This window comes from Ambystoma mexicanum, chromosome 3q (assembly GCF_040938575.1).
Source record: "Ambystoma mexicanum isolate Mex_15411 chromosome 3q, UKY_AmexF1_1, whole genome shotgun sequence".
Taxonomy (NCBI): Eukaryota; Metazoa; Chordata; class Amphibia; order Caudata; family Ambystomatidae; genus Ambystoma; species Ambystoma mexicanum.
This window is the reverse complement of record NC_090926.1, coordinates 197,236,241-197,260,328: the sequence shown is the minus strand read 5'-3', so window position 1 is coordinate 197,260,328 and position 24,088 is coordinate 197,236,241. Positions and strand designations below refer to the sequence as shown.

The 24,088-nt window shown below is 49.0% G+C and overlaps 1 protein-coding gene across 1 annotated transcript in view; it reads left to right on the top strand.

The window, feature by feature from the left end:
- TAC3 (tachykinin precursor 3) overlaps positions 1 to 23,798 on the top strand; it is a 341,989-nt gene extending 318,191 nt beyond the window's left edge. Inside the window, exons 4-7 of the mRNA XM_069653546.1 lie at positions 13,974 to 14,084; positions 15,850 to 15,903; positions 18,777 to 18,819; positions 23,187 to 23,798. Coding sequence (XP_069509647.1) covers positions 13,974 to 14,084; positions 15,850 to 15,903; positions 18,777 to 18,819; positions 23,187 to 23,205 — 227 coding nt within the window. The 3' untranslated portion in view covers positions 23,206 to 23,798. The remainder of the gene's footprint in view (positions 1 to 13,973; positions 14,085 to 15,849; positions 15,904 to 18,776; positions 18,820 to 23,186) is intronic.
- Positions 23,799 to 24,088: the final 290 nt, after the last annotated feature.

Here is a 24,088-nt window from a genome sequence, read left to right as displayed (position 1 = left end):
ACTAGTCATCTCTGCTAGCAATTGAACTGTCACCTACATTCACATCTTTCATTTTCCTGCATGCTCAGACTACGGTCTTCCGAAGGGCCATCTACCCCCTCTTCGAAGCTATAACAATGGCAGTAGTAACTAAAAAAAAGAAATAATATAACATGTGTACGCATATGTTCATACATATATACTAGAGAAGTACTTCCAGTGATCGCTACTGGGTGGTGCTGTGGCATGTGTGACTTTGCTCATATTGATTTGTCTATGTACATGTTTAAGTGTTTTTTCAATCCTTCTGAAACCCACCACAACTTATCTGGTGTTTGCAACACATGCCTCAGTGCTGCACCCACAGGACACTCAGGCTACATTGCACTGATGATCCCTAATAAGGGTGAATTTGGTATTCAGTTGTTTGTATTCTTGAGCACTGTCTTTCTTGGGGTGAAGACCCAATAGTGCATAAAACAGCACTGCCCTGTAAGAGAAAGACATTTTTCTGGAGCCAAATGTTTAATTTTGGCCAATTTGCATACCCACAATGCGTTGTTCATGTGGCTCCGAAATGGAGGTAAACTTCAAGTGAGGCTACTGGGTGGCACTGTGGCATGTGTAATCAGGCTCAAATGGCTTATTCGACTTTAACATTTCAGATGGAAATGTTTTTAAGCCTTTTTAAAACGCACCCTACTTTGATGGTGTTTGCTACACATTCTCAAACCACAATGCTGGCAGACTATACTGCAATGATGATTTCTATTAGGGGTCACACCGGTATGCAGGTGTCTGCAGCCTTGAAAACTATCTGTTTAAGACTGAAGAAGCTCTGCATGATACCGAATTAACCCTGAAAGAAAATACATTTATTTCTAGAGCTAAAGACTTGCGTTTGGGCAATTTGAATGCCCAAAATGCTTTGGGTTGTGTTGGCTAGTGGGTCAGGCTGTGGCATGTTGGACTTGGCTCAAATGGCTTGTTCTACACAAACATATATTCATATTTTAAAAAGTGTTGATCTAAAAAAGACAACAGGCTGATTGGCTAATGAAGTCATTTATTTCCAAGCTTTCACAATCTTCAGAACGCTTCATCGGGGATAGTAAGAATAAGGCTCTCTGAAAAACAGCACAACTTAAGGTTTCCCCTCTGGAATGCCTTATCTGTTTGTGCCAGTGTTTCTGATTTGTGGTTCCTTCACTAAGAGCCATGCACTTTAGAAGCTACCCCCACACATTGCAATCTGGGCACTGCAAATTATATGCTAGCAGGCAAGAGAAAAAAACACTACTGAGCTGTCCTCCTGGGGGTGTGGAGGGCTCTGCTGCCCTCCCTACCCATCTATGTTTAAACCTGGCTTGGGAAACACAGTCCTTCACATGATGGACCATTGTATTTTCACAAATCCATCAGGCTGTTGGTCACATTTCCAATATTGCCTCTAAAAGGCTAGTCAGTCTGAAACAGAGCGAGCCATGTGTCGGGCTAATCTCTTAGTGGTGTTGATTGCACAGTCATGTTGGGCTTGTGCCCTGTGAAGGCCAATATGGAGGGTGAACAATCAGTCATGTGTTGTGCCTTTTAACTGTGAAGGCTGGTGTGAAAAGGATGGGATTAAGAGTGTGCTTATGAATGATGTAATAAACATGACAGAGTCTGACATGGAACAGAGGTACTCACTATATTCTGAGAAGAATGCAACACTTCAATCAATGGTCAAAATAATGTTCACAAAAAAGGACAGTGCACAAGTGGTCCACGTGGCTGTGAAGGTCACCTCTGGAAACAGTGAAGAAATCGGAGCTTTCTTTCCACAGAGACAGCGTCCAACGTGGGCTGATCATACTTTAAGAGAGGATTCCAGACATTACAAAGGAACCTCAGGATTCAAAATCACATTCAAGGGAGTGTTTAGCATGGTAAGCCTCGGCACAGAGTTGCAGACTCACCAGTCTCGAGAAGCCGCCTAACGGAAGGCACTACAAGCAAAATACCAGCAGACAAAGGGTATCCTCCAAAGTAATCTACAGATGCCTTCAGATTCCGGGAAGCTCTTGCAGGCGATACAACATTATTTAGTAAGAGGAACTGGATCGAATTGTTTCCTCTTCAGAGACTTAGCCAAAATGTAGAGGGGTGTCCCAGCACCCACTTCAGGATTCTATCCTTTCACCACTGGAAGGATGAATTCCACCGGTCCTTTTGGACCAAAGACCAAGCAGCTTCAGCCACGTGAAATAGTGCTTGCTCTGAAGTAGGAAGGGGAGAGGCGCAGAGAGAAGTACCCCAACCACACACCCCTCTCAAGCGGAAACCTTACATCATACCTTTTGACTTTCTAGATTGAAGAAAATCCCTACCAGAAAATACAAATGTCACCTCGCTGTTTGTGTAAGGTGACTTTCTGAAGACATCAGTAACCTTAGCATCTTCCATGCTGGAGTGTGTTTCTTTCACTCAATAACACCTTCCACTCTGTACCATTGCCCTTCATATAGGAAGAGGTAAATGTGAAACAGATTTCCCAAGCAGTTCATATTTCCATTCAGCACAGAGCTATGTAAGAATTGTCTCAGTCTGATGGCAGATGTGGGAAACTACATACGTTTGCAATAATTGCAAAGTCTGTTTTTTCATGCACGATGCAATTTAGGATATGAGATACTTGCAAGGGAATTACTTATTATTATCAATGCCCTCTGAACTGCAGCTTCTTTTATTTATTTATTTATTGTTCCAACCTCACACCCTTCTGTTACTATGCAAAGACTTTGGCCCTCATTACAACACCGGCGCTAAACCATGGCGCTATTAGCACCATAGTTGGTGCCGGTGTTGTAACGAGTCCGCCATGGTGAAATGGGGAAATACCGCCCCATTCCAAGGTTGGCGGGGCGCTATTTCCCCATTTCACCATGGCCCTTCCCCATTCCCATTTTTGCCCCATAGGGCTCAATGGGAATGGGGAAGGCGGCAATTACGGTACCGCAAATTGCGGTACCGTAATTGCCTGCAAGGTCCTTTTGCAGGTCCCTACTTTAATGGCTGGTCCAGACCAGCCGTTCAGGTCAGGTCCCGCAAAGGGACCTCGTAGTAAGGCGCTAAGTGGTTAACGGCGCCGCAACCTTTTACAGCGCTGTTAACCACTTAGCGCCAGGGTCATAATGAGGCCCTTTGTCACTGCACTGGACAGCGAGAAGTTCTCTATACCAGCAATCAGGGCAATAACCAAAATATCTATCGTGAAACCAATAGAATTGATCAATTCCCAGGACTCTCAAGACTCCTATCTCAGAACTCTGCAGCGAAGAGGGAAGAGCAGTTTTATTCAAAAACCAATGAGTCATTACGCAAAGAGTATGCCGTGGAGTCATAGATTCGGCTGCGCAGGTGTATGCCAAAACACATTTTTTAAGGTTGTCAACCCTTGTTGGAGAAGCTAAATAATGAACACGCAACCCCGGGATCACATCAGTTGCACCTCTTGATCCCAGGAGGTACTCACTACAAATTGCCTGGAAGACCTATTAAGCAGAAACGTATATGTATATATATACATCCATAATAGCTTCATAAATAAAACCTTAACTCATCAAAATAACATTAATACTCAGGTCAAACTATTGACTAATACCACATCCGCTCTAGATAGCATGGATTTTTCTAATGGTTCTCCTGCTTTTACCTTTAAACTTGTTTATACAGAAGAAGTCATTGACATTGTCTCTAAACTCAAACCCACCTCTTGTAAGGGAGATGTCTTCCTAGCCTCCTTATTTAAAGATCATATCCTTACTCTTGCTCCATGGATCACCACCTTTGTCAATAGATCTTTTCAGGAATCCTATGTCCCTGAGAAAATAAAGGAAGCATGGGTTACACCTCTGCTTAAGAAGGAAAATCTGGATCCTGCAGAGGCAGGAAATTATCATCCAATCACCAATGTTCCCTTTTTGTTGAAAATCCTAGTTAAAATCGCGTACTGCCAATACCAAACCTTTATCGAGGAGCACGACATACTAGCCTCACAACAATCTGGGTTCCGTCCCAATCATGGGACTGAGACTGCACTGCTAGATTTAAAATCTTACATTGCTGGTCTTGTAGACAAAGGTCATACTGCCATGTTGTTATTATTAGATCTATCCGCCGCGTTCGATCTAGTCGATCATCAACTTCTGGCGGATAGACTAATTACAATTGGTAGATGTTCCGCTGAAGCATCTGCCTGGTTCAAATCATTCTTGGGCCCACAGAACATGAGAGTAACTAAGGATAATGCTCATTCTATGGCTTCCCTATTATTATGTGGTGTTCCACAGGGCTCATGTCTTTCGCCTCTACTCTTTAACATTTACTCTCGTCTTCTCTGCGCCCTTTTGTCAGCTATGGGCATTTATTTTGCCAATTACGCTGACAACACGCAGATTGTTATCAAACTCACTGGCGAGTATTTAAAAGATGTAGAGCACATCAACTCCATCTTTGCTGAAATTCAGAAGTGGATGGCACTAAACTCTTTAGCCCTCAACAATGTCAAAACTGAGCTATTGATCCTAGGTACCCAGCAGAGACTAAAGAAACTTGACACAAAATATGACAACTTCTTGATTGGTCAACATGCTATCTCTGTATCTAAATCTGTAAAAACTTTGGGGGTCTATTTTGACCCTCAGTTATCTTTCACTCATCAGGCAAATTACCTTTAATCCTCCTGCCACTATTATATCCAGCTTTTATGGCAGATTCGTCCTTATCTGTCCAAAGAAAATCTTGCTTTGATCGCAGCTGCAATTGTAAACTGCAAGCTGGATTATTGTAATAGTCTGATGATTGGTACCTCGCAGGCCAATCTTAAAACCTTGCAGATCATACAGAATAGTGCAGTATGTGCTGTAATGGGCCTTAAGCGCAATATGCACGTTTCCGATGCTAGGCGCAGCCTACACTGGCTGCCAGTGAAACAGCGTTTACATCATGAAGGCTTAACCATTGTGTTTAAATGCCTATATGGTCAAGCTCCAACCTACCTTTCTGCTAGGCTTAAAAAGAAACCAGTTACCCATCCTCTGCGCTCAAGCAGTAATACTGTCTTGGTTCAACCCTCATTTACCTTGAAAAGATTTGGGGGTATTAGCTTTGACTCTTGGGCATCGGCTCTATGGAATTTACTTCCCAAATATCTTGCTAATAGTGACTCTCTGCTTATCTTCAAGAAGCAACTAAAGACCTTTCTGTTTGATAAAGGTTAGGACATATCTGCTCCTTTAGTACAGCACTCTTGGTACCGAATTCAGTTTCCCGCCATATCTCTCCATCTTGTTGACCTTTGTGAGGATTGGTTTCTCAAGGCTCCCTGTCTCGTGTTTCTCCTGTTTGACATTGTTATTTGTTGTATGCCTTCTCTCTTTCTTCTGTGTGCGCCCTGAGGCCTTTGGGTTAGTGGCGCAATACAAGAATGTAGTGGGCACCCCCTTAAAGTACAACAGTTGAAGTTAACCTCTTTTATTACCAACATTCAGTTGTGTATTTGGTGCTAGCCAAGAAAGACTGAATTGCACTTTTCGAGGCAGAAGCTACAAGAAGGAAAATGGGGGAATTCCCTACCAGGGTTTGGCTGCCCCTAGTAGTGAATACACAGTATCATTGGATCATAAAACTCATTAAAATAAATAGTGTAACTTGATCACGATGCTGAGATGCTTGCGTCTTGTCTTTTATTCTTAAGTTTCACAATAAGTCTGAAATGCATTGGCCACACGCTGCAATATCTATAACGAAGCTTAAGAATAAAAGACAAGACAGACGCATCTCATCGTCCTGATGAAGTTATCCTATTTATTTGTACAGTTTTTCTAAGATTTATGATCTAATGACACTGTAGTATTTACTACTAGGGTGAAGCCAAACAATACTAGGGTATTCCCCACTCTTTTTTCTAACATACACATTTTTTTTATTCATACTTTTCCCCCACACCCAAAACTACTATTCCAATTGCCAACTACATATATAGATAGTTTTTAAAAATGTGTTATTTTTTTATAGATGTTTGGATTCGTTAAAAATTCCATTCATTGTTTTGTATTCGTTAAGGGCAGCTGTTTGCTTATTCATGTGCCTCACTTTGTGAAGTGAGATGCGGCATACTGCATGATGGGATGAGGTAGTTAGGCTTCACCAGTCATTGGCACCTGTGCCATGTCGGAGAGCCAGCTAGGTGTGTGGAGGGCTAACTAGGAGGCCGAGTCATGGGAAGACTTGTCTGCCCTGGTCACTGGCACCTGTGCCATGTAGGAGAACCAGCTAGGTGTGTGGAGGGCTAACTAGGAGGCCGAGTCATGGGAAGACATGTCTGCACTGGTCACTGGCACCTGTGCCACGTAGGAGAGCCAGCTAGGTGTGTCGAGGGCTAATTAGGAGGCCGAGTCATGGGAAGACATGTCTGCATTGGTCACTGGCACCTGTGCCAAGTAGGAGAGCCAGCTAGGTGTGTGGAGGGGTCATTGGCACCTGTGCCAAGTAGGAGAGCCAGCTAGTTGTGTGGAGGGCTAACTAGGAGGTCGAGTCATGGGAAGACATGTCTACACTGGTCATTGGCACCTGTGCCATGTGGGAGAGCCAGCTAGGTGTGCGGAGGGGACATGGGCACTTGCGCCAAGTAGGAGAGCCAGCTAGGTGTGTGGAGGGCTAACTAGGAGGCCGTGTCATGGGAAGACATGTCTGCACTGGTTATTGGCACCTGTGCCATGTAGGAGAGCCAGCTAGGTGTGCGGATGGATAACTAGGAGGGCGCGTCATGGGAAGACATGTCTGCGCTGGTTATTGGAGACTGTGTCATGGGAAGACATGTCTGCACTGGTCATTGGCACCTGTGCCATGTAGGAGAGCCAGCTAGGTGTGCGGAGGGCTAACTCGGAGGGCGCGTCATGGGAAGACATGTCTGCACTGGTTATTGGAGACTGTGTCATGGGAAGACATGTCTGCAATGGTCATTGGCACCTGTGCCATGTAGGAGAGCCAGCTAGGTGTGTGGAGGGCTAACTCGGAGGGTGTGCCATGGGAAGACATGTCTGCACTGGTCATTGGCACCTGTGCCATGTAGGAGAGCCAGCTAGGTGTGTGGAGGGCTAACTCGGAGGGCGTGTCATGGGAAGACATGTCTGCACTGGTTATTGGAGACTGTGTCATGGGAAGACATGTCTGCACTGGTCATTGGCACCAGTGCCAAGTAGGAGAGCCAGCTCGGTGTGTGGAGGGCTAACTAGGAGGGCGCGTTATGGGAAGATATGTCTGCATTGGCACCTGTGCCATGTAGGAGAGCCAGCTAGGTGTGTGGAGGGCTAACTCGGAGGGTGTGTCATGGGAAGACATGTCTGCACTGGCCATTGGCACCTGTGCCATGTAGGAGAGCCAGCTCGGTGTGTGGAGGGCTAACTAGGAGGGTGCGTTATGGGAAGATATGTCTGCATTGGCACCTGTGCCATGTAGGAGAGCTAGCTAGGTGTGTGGAGGGCAAACTAGAAGGGCGTGTCATGGGAAGAAATGTCTACACTGGTCATTGGTACCTGTGCCATGTAGGAGAGCCAGCTAGGTGTGCGGAGGGGTCATTGGCACTTGTGCCAAGTAGGAGAGCCAGCTAGGTGTGTGGAGGGCTAACTCAGAGGCCGCGTCATGGGAAGACATGTCTGCACTGGTCATTGGCACCTGTGCCATGTAGGAGAGCTAGCTAGGTGTGTGGAGGCCTAACTAGGAGGGTGTGTCATGGGAAGACATTTCTGCACTGGTCATTGGCACCTGTGCCAAGTAGGAGAGCCAGCTAGATGTGTGGAGGGCTAACTAGGAGGGCGTGTCATGGGAAGACATTTCTGCACTGGTCATTGGCACCTGTGCCATGTCGGAGAGCCAGCTAGGTGTGTGGAGGACGAACTAGGAGGGCGTGTCGTGGGAAGACATGTCTGCACTGGTCATTGGCTCCTGTGCCATGTAGGAGAGCCAGCTAGGTGTGTCGAGGACGAACTAGGAGGGTGTGTCATGGGAAGACATGTCTGCACTGGTCATTGGCACCTGTGCCAAGTAGGAGAGCCAGCTATGTGTTTGGAGGGCTAAATAGGAGGGTGTGTCATGGGAAGACATTTCTGCACTGGTCATTGGCACCTGTGCCAATTAGGAGAGCGAGCTAGGTGTTTGGAGGGCTAACTAGGAGGGCGTGTCATGGGAAGACAAGTCTGCACTGGTCATTGGCACCTGTGCCAAGTAGGAGAGCCAGCTAGGTGTTTGGAGGCCTAACTAGGAGGGTGTGTCATGGGAAGACATTTCTGCACTGGTCATTGGCACCTGTGCCAAGTAGGAGAGCCAGCTAGGTGTGTGGAGGGTTAACTAGGAGGCTGAGTCATGGGAAGACATGTCTGCACTGGTCATTGGCACCTGTGCCAAGTAGGAGAGCCAGCTAGGTGTTTGGAGGGCTAACTAGGAGGGCGTGTCATGGGAAGACATGTCTGCACTGGTCATTGGCACCTGTGCCATGTAGGAGAGCCAGCTAGGTGTGTGGAGGGCTAACTCGGAGGGCGTGTCATGGGAAGACATGTCTGCACTGGTCATTGGCACCTGTGCCATGTAGGAGAGCCAGCTAGGTGTGTGGAGGGCTAACTCGGAGGGTGTGTCATGGGACCACATGTCTGCACTGGTTATTGGAGACTGTGTCATGGGAAGACATGTCTGCACTGGTCATTGGCACCTGTGCCAAGTAGGAGAGCCAGCTCGGTGTGTGGAGGGCTAACTCGGAGGGTGTGTCATGGGAAGACATGTCTGCACTGGCCATTGGCACCTGTGCCATGTAGGAGAGCCAGCTCGGTGTGTGGCGGGCTAACTAGGAGGGTGCGTTATGGGAAGATATGTCTGCATTGGCACCTGTGCCATGTAGGAGAGCTAGCTAGGTGTGTGGAGGGCAAACTAGAAGGGCGTGTCATGGGAAGAATTGTCTACAGTGGTCATTGGCACCTGTGCCAATTAGGAGAGCCAGCTAGGTGTGCGGAGGGGTCATTGGCACTTGTGCCAAGTAGGAGAGCCAGCTAGGTGTGTGGAGGGCTAACTCGGAGGCCGCGTCATGGGAAGACATGTCTGCACTGGTCATTGGCACCTGTGCCATGTAGGAGAGCTAGCTAGGTGTGTGGAGGCCTAACTAGGAGGGTGTGTCATGGGAAGACATTTCTGCACTGGTCATTGGCACCTGTGCCGAGTAGGAGAGCCAGCTAGATGTGTGGAGGGCTAACTAGGAGGGCGTGTCATGGGAAGACATTTCTGCACTGGTCATTGGCACCTGTGCCATGTCGGAGAGCCAGCTAGGTGTGTGGAGGACGAACTAGGAGGGCGTGTCATGGGAAGACATGTCTGCACTGGTCATTGGCTCCTGTGCCATGTAGGAGAGCCAGCTAGGTGTGTCGAGGACGAACTAGGAGGGTGTGTCATGGGAAGACATGTCTGCACTGGTCAATGGCACCTGTGCCAAGTAGGAGAGCCAGCTATGTGTTTGGAGGGCTAACTAGGAGGGTGTGTCATGGGAAGACATTTCTGCACTGGTCATTGGCACCTGTGCCAATTAGGAGAGCCAGCTAGGTGTTTGGAGGGCTAACTAGGAGGGCGTGTCATGGGAAGACATGTCTGCACTGGTCATTGGCACCTGTGCCAAGTAGGAGAGCCAGCTAGGTGTTTGGAGGCCTAACTAGGAGGGTGTGCCATGGGAAGACATTTCTGCACTGGTCATTGGCACCTGTGCCAAGTAGGAGAGCCAGCTAGGTGTGTGGAGGGCTAACTAGGAGGCTGAGTCATGGGAAGACATGTCTGCACTGGTCATTGGCACCTGTGCCAAGTAGGAGAGCCAGCTAGGTGTTTGGAGGGCTAACTAGGAGGGCGTTTCATGGGAAGACATATCTGCACTGGTCATTGGCACCTGTGCCATGTAGGAGAGCCAGCTAGGTGTGTGGAGGGCTAACTCGGAGGGCGTGTCATGGGAAGACATGTCTGCACTGGTCATTGGCACCTGTGCCATGTAGGAGAGCCAGCTAGGTGTGTGGAGGGCTATCTCGGAGGGCGTGTCATGGGAAGACATGTCTGCACTGGTTATTGGAGACTGTATCATGGGAAGACATGTCTGCACTGGTCATTGGCACCTGTGCCAAGTAGGAGAGCCAGCTCAGTGTGTGGAGGGCAAACTAGGAGGGCCCGTTATGGGAAGATATGTCTGCATTGGCACCTGTGCCATGTAGGAGAGCCAGCTAGGTGTGTGGAGGCCTAACTCGGAGGGTGTGTCATGGGAAGACATGTCTGCACTGATCATTGGCACTTGTGCCATGTAGGAGAGCCAGCTCGGTGTGTGGAGGGCTAACTAGGAGGGTGCGTTATGGGAAGATATGTCTGCATTGGCACCTGTGCCATGTAGGAGAGCTAGCTAGGTGTGTGGAGGGCAAACTAGAAGGGCGTGTCATGGGAAGAAATGTCTACACTGGTCATTGGCACCTGTGCCATGTAGGGGAGCCAGCTAGGGGTGCGGAGGGGTCTTTGGCACTTGTGCCAAGTAGGAGAGCCAGCTAGGTGTGTGGAGGGCTAACTCGGAGGCCGCGTCATGGGAAGACATGTCTGCACTGGTCATTGGCACCTGTGCCATGTAGGAGAGCTAGCTAGGTGTGTGGAGGCCTAACTAGGAGGGTGTGTCATGGGAAGACATTTCTGCACTGGTCATTGGCACCTGTGCCAAGTAGGAGAGCCAGCTAGGTGTGTGGAGGACGAACTAGGAGGGCGTGTCATGGGAAGACATGTCTGCACTGGTCATTGGCTCCTGTGCCATGTAGGAGAGCCAGCTAGGTGTGTCGAGGACGAACTAGGAGGGTGTGTCATGGGAAGACATGTCTGCACTGGTCATTGGCACCTGTGCCAAGTAGGAGAGCCAGCTATGTGTTTGGAGGGCTAACTAGGAGGGTGTGTCATGGGAAGACATTTCCGCACTGGTCATTGGCACCTGTGCCAATTAGGAGAGCCAGCTAGGTGTTTGGAGGGCTAACTAGGAGGGCGTGTCATGGGAAGACATGTCTGCACTGGTCATTGGCACCTGTGCCAAGTAGGAGAGCCAGCTAGGTGTTTGGAGGCCTAACTAGGAGGGTGTGTCATGGGAAGACATGTCTGCACTGGTCATTGGCACCTGTGCCAAGTAGGAGAGCCAGCTAGGTGTGTGGAGGGCTAACTAGGAGGCTGAGTCATGGGAAGACATGTCTGCACTGGTCATTGGCACCTGTGCCAAGTAGGAGAGCCAGCTAGGTGTTTGGAGGGCTAACTCGGAGGGCGTGTCATGGGGAGACATGTCTGCACTGGTCATTGGCACCTGTGCCAAGTAGGAGAGCCAGCTAGGTGTTTGGAGGCCTAACTAGGAGGGTGTGTCATGGGAAGACATTTCTGCACTGGTCATTGGCACCTGTGCCAAGTAGGAGAGCCAGCTAGGTGTGTGGAGGACTAACTAGGAGGCCGCGTCATGGGACGACATGTCTGCACTGGTCATTGGCACCTGTGCCAAGTAGGAGAGCCAGCTCAGTGTGTGGAGGGCTAACTAGGAGGGCGTGTCATGGGAAGACATGTCTGCACTGATCATTGGCACATGTGCCATGTAGGAGAGCCAGCTAGGTGTGTGGAGGGCTAACTAGGAGGCCGCGTCATGGGAAGACATGTCTGCACTGGTCATTGGCACCTGTGCCATGTAGGAGAGATAGCTAGGTGTGTGGAGCGCTAACTAGGAGGCTGCGTCATGGGAAGACATGTCTGCACTGGTCATTGGCACCTGTGCCAAGTAGGAGAGCCAGCTAGGTGTGTGGAGGGCTAACTAGGAGGGCGCGTTATGGGAAGACATGTCTGCACTGGTCATTGGCACCTGTGCCAAGTAGGAGAGCCAGCTAGGCGTGTGGAGGGCTAACTAGGAGGGCGCGTTATGGGAAGATATGTCTGCACTGGTCATTGGAGGCTGCGTCATGGGAAGACATGTCTGCACTGGTCATTGGAGGCTGCGTCATGGGAAGACATGTCTGCACTGGTCATTGGAGACTGCGTCATGGTAGACATGTCTGCACTGGTAATTGGCACCTGTGCCAAGTAGGAGAGCCAGCTAGGTATGTGGAGGGCTAACTAGGAGGGCGTGTCATGGGAAGACATGTCTGCACTGATCATTGGCACCTGTGCCATGTAGGAGAGCCAGCTAGGTGTGTGGAGGGCTAACTAGGAGGACCCGTCATGAGAAGACATGTCTGCACTGGTCATTGGCACCTGTGCCATGTAGGAGAGATAGCTAGGTGTGTGGAGGGCTAACTAGGAGGCCGCGTCATGGGAAGACATGTCTGCACTGGTCATTGGCACCTGTGCCAAGTAGGAGAGCCAGCTAGGTGTGTGGAGGGCTAACTAGGAGGGCGCGTCATGGGAAGATATGTCTGCACTGGTCATTGGAGACTGCGTCATGGGAAGACATGTCTGCACTGGCCATTGGAGACTGCGTCATGGGAAGACATGTCTGCACTGGTCATTGGAGAGAGACCGCGTCATGAGAAGACATGTCTGCACTGGTCATGGGAAGACATGTCTGCATAGGTCATTGGAGACTGCGTCATGGGAAGACATGTCTGCACTGGTCATTGGAGACTGCGTCATGGGAAGACATGTCTGCACTGGTTTACCAGTGATTTGCTTTGGCACCACAGAATAAAGCCCTTGCACGGAACAGAAAGTGAAGTGAATGTCAGAGTGGAGGAGGCCAACCGTGTATCAAGGGGAACAAACTTGGAATGTCTCTGCAATATTATTTCAGAAGAAGAGCGAATGAGGGTGTAACTATTTCTATTTTTTTCCGAATGTAGAACGCGGGGGGGAGGGGCGTCGGGAGGATCGGTACTAATCAGGAAAGGCTGAGGCTGGGAAATGTTCCGGGCATGGAATGAGGAGGTTAGGTGTGCAAAACACAAAACGGTGTCAAGTGTCACTGGGATGTCCCAGAACAACACTTTGGAAGCTTCGATGCCGAATACGGAAATCCCTGTTCCACATGCTAGAAGTCTGTGCGAGAGTCAGCGTTCATGTCAGTGCTGCCCTTTATTATGAACTGGATTGAAAAACACGGCAAACGTATCTATGCACTGTTCTGTGCACTTACCTGCGCACTGTTCTATGCACTTATCTATGCACTGTTCTATGCACTTATCTATGCACGTATCCACCGTTCAGTGCACTTATCTATGCACTGTTCTATGCACGTATCCACCGTTTTGTGCACTTACCTGTGCACTGTTCTGTGCACTTATATATGCACTGTTCTGTGCACTGTTCTATACACTTATTTATGCACTTTTGTATGCACTTACCTATGCACTGTTCTATGCACTTATCTATGCACGTATCCACCGTTCTGTGCACTTATCTATGAACTGTTCTATGCACTTATCTATGCACTGTTCTGTGCACTTACCTATGCACTGTTCTATACACTTATCTATTCACTGTTCTGTGCACTTACCTAGGCACTGTTCTATACACGTATCTATTCACTGTTCTATGCACGTATCTATGCACTGTTCTATGCACTTATCTATTCACTGTTCTGTGCACTGTTCTATACACTTATTTATGCACTGTTCTATGCACTTACCTATGCACTGTTCTATGCCCTTATCTATGCACGTATCCACCGTTCTGTGCACTTATCTATGAACTGTTCTATGCACTTATCTGTGCACTGTTCTGTGCACTTACCTATGCACTGTTCTATGCACTTACCTATGCACTGTTCTATACACTTATCTATTCACGTATTCACTGTTCTGTGCACTTACCTATGCACTGTTCTATACACTTATCTATGCACTGTTCTATGTACTTACATATGCGCTGTTCTATGCACTTATCTATGCACTGTTCTGTGCACTTATCTATGCACTGTGTTATGCTCTCTTGCGTTCCAGAGCCCATGGAGCCGTTCCCCCAGAGGATGTCCCCAGCGCTCCTGCGGCGCCTTTCGGAAGGAGAGTACCCCAGCGACCGCTTCTATGGCATGATGGCCCGCCGGAACACGGGTAACCTTGCTTCACTCCCCTTCTTGCCTTTCCAGAAAACAGCCTCGCTTTTCCTTCAGGGTGTTGCATGAAGTTGAGTGAATGCCTTTTAACACAGCAATAACAGCGTTGCATTGCGAAAGCCATCATACCAAATACATGTTTCCACGCGCAGAACGTAAAGCTCTACGAATGCACCGCAACCCCACCATGTAGTTCCAGAGCCAGGCTTCCGGCCACATTGGTGTTCAAATGCTTCTCTTCCCTCACCTGCTCCATCCCATCCTGCTCCAATGATAGGGTCCACATGCGCGCCCATGCACATCTCTACCGTTACCCGTTGCCACGGACACCTGCGCCGAATGCTAGCTCACATTTTAATGAATACAAGAAATTCTTCTTTCTATTGTATCCAGTGATATAATCGCTGGAAATGACATCAAGGGTGACTAGCCACTATCCAACACTATCACCAAATATTCTAGGACTGGAGTTTGTTTATATAATCACACCAGTCCTAATACATGGTGGGGAGGGGGGTTAGTGCCTTTTAAGAAAACATTGAGCCACCCTCGAGGTTTTTTCCAGCGACTATATCACATATAACCTTTATGCAGATAAAAACACTGTTCCAGTTAGGGGTTAATCCCCGTCCTCTGGGTGCAACAGGTGGAATGGCATCAGATATCGATGTCCAGCTTCTCTTGTTCCACCTCCCTCCCTGCTTTGCCCCCTCACCTTAGGTGTGCAGGAGACTGCACAATGCAGAAGATCCTATGACTGGGTGCCTGCGTCCGTGAAGAGTCTCCCTGGGTTCAGGCCCTCCTTCGTCCAGTCCCCCATCAGCACTTGCCCTCAGGCACTCTTCCCTGCTTAGACTTCTGAGGCTGGTCCTCTCCTCCCCCTCGCACTGTGACCTCACCCTAACTTCCCCCGGCACTTGCCCTCCTGGGCACCCCCTTGTACTTGCCCCCCGCCCCTCCCAGCACTTCTCCCTCTTCCCCCTACCCCTTCCGATCCTTTCCCCGACCGGCCCCCTTCCCCTTGCAGTTCTTGACACTGCACTTGCATGATTTGAATGTCACAAGGCCTAGTAGGACCGATATGACTGTTTTCTCCTATGCCCCCTCCCCCACTCTCTTTGTCAGGTGGAACCTGGAAACACTTTCTGCTGTTTGGGCACCATACAAATGCTCAATAAATAAAATAAATAGATAAAGGCGAGAACCTGCTAAGCCAATGCTCCTAGTAGAGGAAAACTTGTTTAGGGTAATTGTACATGTCATGGGAGCAGTAAACAATGGCGTAAACGCAAGGCATAATGATCTTATGCCTTCATTTTACTACTCTCGACTATTTTCAATTATCATCAAGGCTGAGATGTCTCCCGAAGCATAGTCAACATCTCCCTCCCGGTCTCCTCTCTTGAAAGAACAGTTTGTTTAACACCTGCATGAGATTTTCATGTCAGTGAAACATGAATGGATTCCTATTGAATCCACCTTCATTTAGCACGTGCTAAAAGTAGGCGGATTCCATAAGAATCCATTATGATGACGTCTGCCAAAAGTAATTTGCAGGCGGCATTTATATTTTTTGCAAAGCAGTGAATACATGGTAATGGTAAAGGCAATGTTGCTTGGTCATATACTTCCTCGTGCGTTCCACCTTGCAAAGGTTGACCCAAGAGCACGCAAGTGCTAACGATAATGTCCCCCTGCATGCAATTACCCATTTACTATGAAATGAACCCCACTGACTTTGTTGTGGTGTGGACTTCTTGCAGGAGACATGCACGATTTCTTTGTTGGACTCATGGGGAAGAGGAACTTGGAACCTGGTAAGTCATGCCATGTGTCATGCTTTTATACTTTGCCCAGTCAGCACCATAGGAGCTGCAGAGCATCTAGGCGTATCTGTGGTGTGGCGTACAGCGCCCCCACCTGGAGTATCCAGACCGTGGTCTGCTGGAGGAAAGGTGCGACGAAAGGATGGAAAGCTGTAAGGGAGGGATGCAGTGTGGGGAGAATGCTTGGTGATATTCTGGGTGCATGTAAATCCTGAGAGGTGGAGCGCAGTTCTGCATAGAGGAGGTGGAGGAGGAGGAGGAGCAGGAAGAGGAGGAGGAGGAGGAGTCCTTAAGCGCTGTGATAACTGGGTAGTGGTTCCGGGGCAGATTTGGAGAAGTATTACACACGCAATGGGTGGTATACACCTATTTGTGAGCTCTTTATTGGAAGACATCAGGGGTTTTCTCTTTGGTAGTCCCCCATCTTCTGCTGGCCTTGGAAGTCCTATATTGTTTTAGTCATACATTTCCTACTGGAGCATATGGAAAGCCACTGCCGTAGGTCCCGGACAGTAAGATGCTAGTTTTACATTATAGAAAATGTCTGAATTTTCATGTAGGAAAAGAGCCATCGTTTCCTCCTCTGACCACGTTCTCACAGAACTCAGGTCCTGTCAGCATCCCTCCAAGATGGGCCCTGGTGTCCAGGACGATCTGCTCCTTACCCTCTCCACGAACTATGAGCTACCTTCTCCTGTCTGGAAAGTGGTTTCAGAATGTCCTCTGCTCCCTTCGCCCAACAAGGACCAGCTTCGCCCTCGACCTTCACAGAGAACGAATTGTGGATTCATTGGCATGTGCCACTTACTTTGCCCTGGCAATGAGGCTCCCAAAAAGCTGCAAGACAGCATTTCCTATCTGTGAGCTGCAGATCTCCCCAGGGGAATAGCTGACGGTTAGCGGGTCCATACTGTGAGCCCTAGATCTCCCCAGGGGAATAGCTGACGGTTAGCAGGGCCATATTGCGAGCTCTAGATCTCCACAGGGGAATAGCTGACGGTTAGCGGTCCCATATTGTGAGCTCTAGATCTCCACAGGGGAATAGCTGACGGTAAGCGGGCCCATATTGTGAGCTCTAGATCTCCCCAGGGGAATAGCTGACGGTTAGCGGGCCCATATTGTGAGCCCTAGATCTCCACAGGGGAATAGCTGACGGTTAGCGGGTCCATACTGTGAGCTCTAGATCTCCACAGGGGAATAGCTGACGGTTAGCGGGCCCATACTGTGAGCCCTAGATCTCCCCAGGGGAATAGCTGACGGTTAGCGGGTCCATACTGTGAGCCCTAGATCTCCACAGGGGAATAGCTGACGGTTAGCGGGTCCATACTGTGAGCCCTAGATCTCCACAGGGGAATAGCTGACGGTTAGCGGGCCCATATTGTGAGCCCTAGATCTCCCCAGGGGAATAGCTGACGGTTAGCGGGTCCATACTGTGAGCCCTAGATCTCCCCAGGGGAATAGCTGACGGTTAGCGGGCCCATACTGTGAGCCCTAGATCTCCACAGGGGAATAGCTGACGGTTAGCGGGCCCATATTGTGAGCCCTAGATCTCCCCAGGGGAATAGCTGACGGTTAGCGGGCCCATTTTGTGAGCTCTAGATCTCCACAGGGGAATAGCTGACGGTTAGCAGGGCCATATTGTGAGCCCTAGATCTCCCCAGGGGAACAGCTGACGGTTAGCGGGCCCGTACTGTGAGCTCTGGATCTCCCCAAGGGAATAGCTGACGGTTAGCGGTCCCATATTGTGAGCTCTAGATCTCCACAGGGGAATAGCTGACGGTAAGCGGGCCCATATTGTGAGCTCTAGATCTCCACAGGGGAATAGCTGACGGTTAGCGGGCCCGTATTGTGAGCTATAGATCTCCACAGGGGAATAGCTGACGGTTAGCGGGCCCGTATTGCGAGCTCTAGATCTCCCCAGGGGAATAGCTGACGGTTAGCGGGCCCGTATTGCGAGCTCTAGATCTCCCCAGGGGAATAGCTGACGGTTAGCGGGCCCGTATTGCGAGCTCTAGATCTCCACAGGGGAATAGCTGACGGTTAGCGGGCCCGTATTGCGAGCTCTAGATCTCCCCAGGGGAATAGCTGACGGTTAGCGGGCCCGTATTGCGAGCTCTAGATCTCCCCAGGGGAATAGCTGACAGTTAGCAGGCCCGTACTGTGAGCTCTAGATCTCCCTAGGGGAATAGCGGATGGTTAGCGGGCCCACATTGACATGTTAAACCACTCCTTTCATAACCTCAGCTAGTCTCGTGAAGACATGCGCATGGGAGCACCCCTCCAATGGCCTGCAGAGTCTGGTGTCTGCCAGTTCTGTGTCCAGGGTCTGGGCTGTGGGACTACTTTGAAAGCCGGTCATGGGCCTGCAGAAGCCAGCCTAGACATGTTTCCCTGGTTTCCCCATTCAGCCGTGGGAAGCACTTACAGTTTACCCAGGAAAGCAGCACAATCTGTGTAGCAGCGCCCACGCCACATCCCCCCTTGCCTTTGCCGTGGTTTTCCACCTTTGACTTGTAAAGTGATCCATTGCTTCCTGGTGCTAGGTCCGTACTCAATAAATACCCTAATAAGAATAATAATTTGCAGGGAAGGGTGTAGGCATCTGTAGGGGGTTTAGTCCTGGTTTTGTCCCACCCTCTGTTCCCAATATGCAGCAGAAGCGTGAGTTCGCCATAGCTTATAGGGGTTCGGGCATCATCTCTGTCATTCAAGGGTGGCTCTTTCTAGGAGGGAATGTGGAAAGGGGTGTCTTCAGACAGGGGACCTATCCTCAGGCATGCTGGGACATACACACAGTCGCCAGCCATGTGATCAGACCTCCAGTTTAATGCAAACACACTGAACTATTTCTTTCATCCCAATAGATCTTACAAACGGGGACAAGGATATGATGCCTGGCAAAATGAGGTATGTTCTGATGCTTGGGCTCGGGGTGCAGGATAGGGTGGGGATGATGGGGTGTGGTCAAAGCATTAGGCATCTAGAAATTCACCACAGTAAATGCTTTGCTATTACCTCTTGTCAGTGGGCCTCATTAAGAGGTTCGCAGTAACCTTGCATTACCGTTTCCGCCCTCTGACAACCCGATGTTACCAGGATATCACAGGCAGCAGTGGTGCAGTAATTTCCCATTCCCATACATTTCCATGGGACTCCATGTGAATGGGAACACTGAAGCACCGGCGCCGTTGCTAACAGTGCCAGTGTAGCCAGAGATTCACTTATTGCAACGTTCAGCAATCCCTCATGGCTCATACTCTGTAGTAGTTAATCACAGATATCCAGCGGTAGCCAGTCTTTCCATCGAAAAATGTTCAATCGAATCGAAATCCAACAAAATGTATGCATTGAAATGCATTTCCATCGAAATGCACTTCCATTGAATGAATTTCAATGGATTTCCAACTCAAACATACCTTTAAAATAGATGTATGTTTGGGTTGGAAATTCAATGGGTTGAGGAAAGGGTTAATTTTTGAAAATGTGGGTTGGGGAGTTAGAGGGGAGGACCTATGTGGGTTGAGGGGGATTTGGGTGGGAGACCCCCCCAATAAACATTAAATACCACAAGTTACAGAGAGCTGTCCAGTGCTCTTCCTCTGGCCCTTCTGCAGCCACGCCCCCTCCCTCATTCTCTGCTTTTCCCCTTTTCTCTGCAGACAAGGTTTCTAGACAAGTCCGATCTATGAAAGGCTTGTCGAAACAGGTTCACCCCTGTTCCTCCAAAACTATGAAGGACCACATTGACTCCCTGGCTCCCATCCTGGCTGATTTCTGCAATCACTCCTTCGACACTGGAGTCTTCCCATCCCCCTGAAGCACTCCCTTGTGCACCCTCTTCTCAAGAAACCCTCTGCCGACCCCTCCTGCCCGGCTAACTATTGCCCAATCTCCTTCACTCCCTTCCTGGGCAAGCTCCTGGAGAAACTGACCATCTCCGAGCTTAATCTCCACACTGAATCTGTTGGTTGTCTTCATGACCATCAGTCTGGCTTCAGAGCTGCCAGAAGCACGGAAACTGCTCTCCTGAACATCCGTGAAGACCTGCTCTCCAACCTTTACTCCAACACCCCATGCATCCTCATCTTGCTTGATCTCTCTTCTGCCTTCGACACTGTCAATCATGCCATCCTGCTCAACCGTCTCCGTGATAACCTGGGTATCACTGGTCAGGTTCTGGCGTGACTGACTTCTTTCCTCTCCGACCAACCCTCCCAGGTCTAACTTGGGTCCTTCCTCTCCGATATCTTTTTCTCTACCTGTGGTGTGCCCCAGGTATCTAACCTCTCTCCCTGGCTGTTCAACCAATACCTGACACTCCTTGCCCACCTCATCGCTGCTCCGTGCTCCAACTTTCAGTGCTATGCAGAAGATACCCAGCTCATTTTCAGGCTATCCTCAGCCTCCTCCTCTCCTTCCCTCATCTCGGACTGTCTGTCTGACATCCAGGAGTGGTGTGCCGCCAATGACCTCTGCCTTAATGCCAGTAAGAATGAGATTCTACTCATCGGCACACCCACTCCCTCCTTCCCTGCAGCTCTCTGGCTGGCCTCTCTTGGCCCTCTTCCTCCTCGCACCTGCAAGGCTAAAAACCTCGGGGTCATCTTCCACTCTAGACTCTCCTTCTCTCTTCACATCTCTGAGGTCTCCAAGAATTCACAATACCAGCTGAACCTGCTCAAAGGTATTCTTCCTTTCCTCTCCTTCGCCCAGAAGCTCACGGTCTCCAGAGCCCTGGTTCTCTCTAGGCTGGACTATTGTAACAGCCTCTATCTAAATCTGCCTGCCTCCTCTCTCTGCCCTCTGCAACTTATCCAGAACAGGACTGCGAGACTTGTACTTGGCCTCAAGCCCAGGGATCGTATCTCTCCAGGACTGAAGTCTCTGCACTGGCTCCCAGTGGCTGTGAGGATTAAGTTCAAAATCCTCTGCATTGTCCACAAGGCCTTCTGGGGCCTGGGGCCGCATTACCTTCAACTCTCTCTTCCTAAATATCTTCCTTCTCGAGCTCTTTGCGCATCCGAATCCAACTCCCTCAGGGTCAGTTGCTTCTGCAAGCAACGAGTTGATGGCAGATCTCTCTCTTCGTCAGGGGCTTCCCTCTGGAACAGCCTTCCTATCTCCCTGAAACTTGAGGAGAACCATCTCCGGTTCCGGAAGCACCTCAAAACATTCCTCTTTGCTTCTGCTTTCTCTCCCCCTCTCCCCTGCCAAATTCCTTGTAGAAACTGCACTGGTTGCCTGGCCACCCTTTCTGATCTCGGGCCCAGGCCCCACCAGTTGCCCTCCTGCACTGCCTCCCTGGTAACCCCTGCACCTGGGGACTGTTTTCTGTATCCCTACAGTCCCCCTACCAGCACTTATGTCTGCACTTGCCACCAGCTGGCCGTTTTTATTTATCTTATTTATTCTACTAACCCATGTACTGCACTTTCTCCTCTCCCTTCCCCCACGCACTTTTCCCTTTCTCCCTCCCCATGCACTGCGCAATCTGAATGACACATGGCCTAATAGGATCGTTGTCTGTCTTCCCTTTGTTCTCCATCCCTTGCCTCGTCACGCCTTGAAACACTTGTGTATAGGTGCATTATAAATGCCATATCATATCCTATCATATCAAAAATTTCAGCACTGGACAAGGGTTAATTTTTGAAAATGGGGGGTGGTGGAGGGGCTTAGGGATGGAGGACCTCTAGGGGTTGAGGGAGTTTTGGAGGGGAGACCCCCCCAATAAACATTAGATACCACAAATTACAGGGACCTGTGCAGTGTTAAAAACTATAAATTTCAGCACTGGACAGATTCCTGTAACGTTATGTTGCATCGAATTTCCATGCAAATAAATGTAAAGTGTTTATATAACTAAACCCTATTCGATGCAAGGGTTTCGATGCATAAACACTTTGCACTTTATGTATGGGAATTCGATGTAACATTTTTAGTTGGAAAAAATGTGATGGTACTTACCTTTGATGGTAAATCTTCGATGGAAAGACCAGTAACCATATCCAGCATATCTCTAAAACAGATACTAGGGCTCTAATAGTATCACCACCTGATCTGCTAAGTAGCATTATGGTAAAAATGCATTTTATGATGTTCATGATGTACTAGGCGCGCAAAGTATGGATGACAACAACTATATCTGTTTTAGTGTAGAAATATATTATTTCTCAACTAAAAAACCTTTTTAAAAAACTACAAAGGAATGGGAAAAACCATTTAAACCCCAAATTCAAAAGATTGAGAGTAAAATAGTCCCATTCCAAAATCATATCTGGAGCCCTGGCATGATCCACCAGTTACTCACTAAACCTGACCAGAGCTTCCCCAGCACATATTCAGTACTTCCCCAGCACATATCCAGAGCTTCTCATGCACATATCCAGAGCTTCCCCAGCACATATCCAGTACTTCCTCAGCACATATCCAGAGTTTCCCCAGCACACATCTAGTGCTTCCCCAGCACATATCCAGTACTTCCCCAGCAAATATCCAGTACTTCCCCAGCAAATATCCAGTACTTCCGCAGCACATATCCAGAGCTTCCCCAGCACATATCCAGTGCTTCCCCAGCACATATCCAGAGCTTCCCCAGCACATATCCAGTACTTCCCCAGCACATATCCAGTACTTCCCCAGCACATATCCAGAGCTTCCCCAGCACATATCCAGAGCTTCCCCAGCACAGATCCACAGCTTCCCCAGCACAGATCCAGTGCTTACCAGCACACATCCAAAGCTTCCCCAGCACATATCCAGAACTTCCCGTGCACATATCCAGTGAATTCCCACAGGAACCGGTCAGCGATTCACTCATGGCGAGACTCAGACATTTCCCATGACAGGTGGCCCACAATTCGTAACATCCGTTCCCCAGGCGTTGCCAAATGGAGATACTCAGTAATATTTCCTACTAGCTGTCCAACTGTTCCCTAAAGGAGATTGCTGGTATCTGCTAAGAGAAATTCTGCTAAGGGGATATCCGGCAAATGTTCACAGCAGACGACCAGCAATTCCCCAAAGCAGGTGGCCTACCCTCCGCGGTCTCCTTGCCGGTGGCATCTGTCCATGACTATATGCAATGTTTCTTTTAATTTAAAAAATTCAAAGTATTTCTACTTCTTAGAAATACCTGATTTGCAAATATGCTGCAATGGACTCAAGTAGTTGGCAAAGGTGTACGCAAAGTACATCCTCGCAATGTTAAAACTCAAAATTCCACTTCAGACTGTAGTCAACATGTTTGGTAAATGTTCCTGTCTGTTTTGCAGGTTTCAGCGTACGGTCTAGACTAATGATCCGGCAGGACGCCTGGAGCCCAAGGTTGACCTCCCCCACCAAAGTGCAACACATCCTTCAGCACACTTGAACTTTTATTTTGTGTGTACGTTTTGTATGCTGGACAGGCCTCTTCCCTCCACTTCAACAACAACTAAAAAGCATTGTCTTCATTCTGCAGTTTCATTTCCGTTCCCTGAGCCACCCTCTCCACCACCAATCACTGTTGATCAGACACGGCCTGCGCAGAAGCAAATTTCTTAGCGATCCCTCCCGATAACCGTGTCCATGCACCGGAACCTTCTCCGTCTCGACCAAGCTGCCTTTCTACGCCATTGATGGCGTAGACAGACTGGTGAGAAGAAAGGCCCCAATTTTGAAAAACCCAACTCTTGCTTTCTTCCAAGCCGAGGGCCGCTTGTGAGTTCATGGCACCAACAGGGCATCGCGCCTCATCAATCTGATCCAAGGACTCTACCACTGAGATGACGGAGTACCTCCCACGTAGGAGGTTCCCACGAGAATAATCCCTGCCCCTCATGCAGTCTATATCCCGTTACTGTGAACAATGTTGTGCGTGATATTTAATAAAGTAATTAAGTCAACCCTTTGTATGCCTGCTTGTTCTCAAGATGATATCTCTCCCTCTTTCGTCAATGACCTGATGTGTGGGCTAGCAGGTGCAATGGCACCAGTCTTTGAGTGTGCCATGACACCTTATCTGCCAGCAAAGAGATGCTATGTAAATTATCCATCAATCAATTCAAGAGTAGCTTTGGGCAACACAGTGCTTAATTCCTGGGGTGTTTGCCTGGGCTGAGTCCTTGGACTTGCTTTTGAGCAGTGGCACTTATTGTGCCGGATTCAGTTCAATTACGATGTGGTGTTTTGACCA